Below are 2,586 nucleotides of genomic sequence, written 5' to 3' on the forward strand. Positions count from 1 at the left end.
GTCATTTCACCAAACAGTCTCTCTCGGTGTGCGGTGTGTGCGTCTTGCTTATCATATTCTTGCAGCAGTGGGATGGCTCACGCCTCCTTGGGAGGCTGCAATTGAGAGGCTGGAGGTCTGAGGCCAACCTGGGCATGCACAGACCACTTCTCCACTCACAGGCGCTGGGGGCAGCCGTTGGCTCGGTCATCCCAGCCGAGCAGGAGGCTGAAATCAGGAGCATGGCAGGTCCTGGACATCCCAAGCAGAAAAACCAGCGAGGTTCCCTCTCATGGAGAAAGCTGGTGGTGCTCATTCAGCAGGGAGATGAAGACCTGGAGGAGGGGGCAGGGCTGGCACAGGAGCCCTGGAGCCCCGGCCCCTTCCTATTTGGGCGCCTTGGTCTCTACGGGGTCCCCTGCCCCGGGCTTCCCGTTCGTGCAGGCAATGGGTGTGGAAGCCCGCAGGTTGCCTGGCGCCGGGGCAGCTCCAGCCATTGTAGCCAGGCCCAAGCCCAGGGCCCAGGGCCAAAGTGCAGCGTGAGCTGCTCCCACGGCCGCCTCAGGGGCTGGGCTGCCCACGGCAGGGCCAAGGAGGGTCGGTGAGGGCGCGAGGGGACGGCCGGGGGCGTGGCCATCTCAGCGGCTTCGGTGCGCAGGTGATGGACGGCGGACGCGAGCCCAGCAGGGCCACGGGTGTCCTTGCAGGGGGTCACAGCCCAGTCACCGCACCGCCGTGGGCCCTGCTGCCACGCAGGCCCAGCAGCGGACCCCATGGGGCCCGACCCCAGGCCGGCGCCCTTGGAGGCCCTACTTCCTGACAGACAGAGGACCCTGCAAGCGTCACTCACCCCGTGCTCTCCTGGGACCAGCCCCCCACCCGCAGCCCTGCACGGCGGCGCGTGGCCAACCCACAGAGACAGGCCATGGATCCACCCGCTCCCGTGGCAGCCAACCACCACACACAGCCGGAAGTCAGGCACTGCCGGGCATTTATTCTGCTCTGGGTCTGCTGGGGGGGGGGGGGTCTTGGGGGGTATGGCCTCTAGAGCAGGGCGGCGGGGGCCACCAGGTGGCCGCTGAAGGTGATGGACAGGTCTCCAGGCTCACCGTAGATGGCGTTGTCGTGGTCGCGGTGGAGCATGCACACCCAGACGGCGCTGCCGGCGGCCAGCGGCAGCAGCAGGCTCTGGGCCTGCATGAGGCTGCGCTGGCTGGGCTGCGCGTACAGCACGGCCGCGGGCCGCGGGTCCAGCGTGATGTGCAGTAGGCCTCCGTGTAGCTCCAGGTGTGCACGTGCAGGCTCAGGAAGTAGACGCCAGGCACGGCACAGCGGAAGCGGCCCGCAGCCAGGTCGAAGGCCGCGTCCATGTTCACCAGCGCCGTGTCAAAGGGCACCGCCCGGAAGCCGTCCGCGCTCTGCAGCCCCTCACGCCGGCCCACCGAGAAGGCCGCGTGGGGGCGCCGGCAGGGGGGGCCCGGGCCCCCGCTTGCCCCTTCTGGCCTTTGTGGCCCGGCTGCCCCCGGGGTCCCGGAGGACCCCCCTTCCCGCTCCGTCCTGAGCGGCCGCGGACGCCTTCCTGGCCCTTCTCTCCTGCAGGGGAGCGGGCGGAAGCTGCAGGTCAGGGGCCAGGCCGGGTCAGCACCTTCACCTTAGCGCTTCCTGGCCTCGGTTTCCTCTGTAAGGGGGTCTAGCCCTGCCCCTCAGGCAGGCCATGAGATGCCGCTCCACACGCTGTGGCCTAGGTGGCGGTCATGGGCCGGTGGGAGGGGGGAGCCTGTGTGGACCAGCCCCCGGGCCCCGCCTAGGGCGATCTGCACCCCGGGTGACCACTCACCTTTGAGGATGTCGATGGTGGGGCGCACGCGGGAGGCCCTGCCCACGGGTCTCCGGCGCTCGCCCGGGCATCCGGCATGGCCACAGCCGGGGACCCGGCCTGGTGGCAGCAGGGCACACAGGGCTGACCCGGAAGCCCCAGGCCCATCCAGGCTCCCACGGGCAGCACCAGGGCCAGGACCATGAGGCCCGGGCCTGCCATCACAGTCAGACCTGCAGGGGAGGGGCAGGTGAGGAGGAGAGGCCCTGGGGGGGTGTCACGTGCCCACTGTGCCCTTCCCTGGATCGGTAGATGACTAGAGGCCCCTTAGATGGACGGTCAGGAAGCCAGGGCAGCTCTGCCCGCCCACCTCCCAGGCTCCTATGGGCTAGGCAGAGCCACGGTGGGCGTGGCCGCCACTATGGGCGTGGCCACCATGTGCTAGGTGGAGCCACTGTGGGATGGGCGTGGCCACCATGGGATGGGCGTGGCCACCATGGGATGGGTGTGGCCACCATGTGCTAGGCGGAGCCACTGTGGGATGGGCGTGGCCACCATGGGATGGGCGTGGCCACCGTGGGATGGGCTCTCTCAGGAAGTTCTTCAGGCTCTTCCAGGAAGGGCAGAGCCCCCAGAGCTGGCCCTGGGGGAGACCTTTTCTGAGGCCCAGCCCAGGGGACAGGCCGCCCCCACCCTAGCAGACTCAGAAGAGCCTCAGGACGCTGGAGTGTGCGTGTGGTAATAGGCTGTAGCTCCGGCTCTGGGCCTCCCCTCCGGAAGAGCCCCAGGAC

General features: G+C 69.1%; 1 protein-coding gene across 1 annotated transcript; it reads right to left on the reverse strand.

Annotated features, from left to right (window-relative positions):
* Positions 1–1,023: 1,023 nt before the first annotated feature.
* Positions 1,024–2,017, reverse strand: C1qtnf8 (C1q and TNF related 8). Its single transcript, XM_042673519.1, is given in 5 exon segments — positions 1,024–1,244; positions 1,247–1,462; positions 1,465–1,572; positions 1,817–1,852; positions 1,855–2,017. Coding segments are annotated over 5 exon segments (744 nt in total).
* Positions 2,018–2,586: the final 569 nt, after the last annotated feature.

Source organism: Dipodomys spectabilis, unplaced genomic scaffold (assembly GCF_019054845.1).
Source record: "Dipodomys spectabilis isolate Male_0828 unplaced genomic scaffold, ASM1905484v1 ptg000906l, whole genome shotgun sequence".
NCBI classification, from domain to species: Eukaryota; Metazoa; Chordata; class Mammalia; order Rodentia; family Heteromyidae; genus Dipodomys; species Dipodomys spectabilis.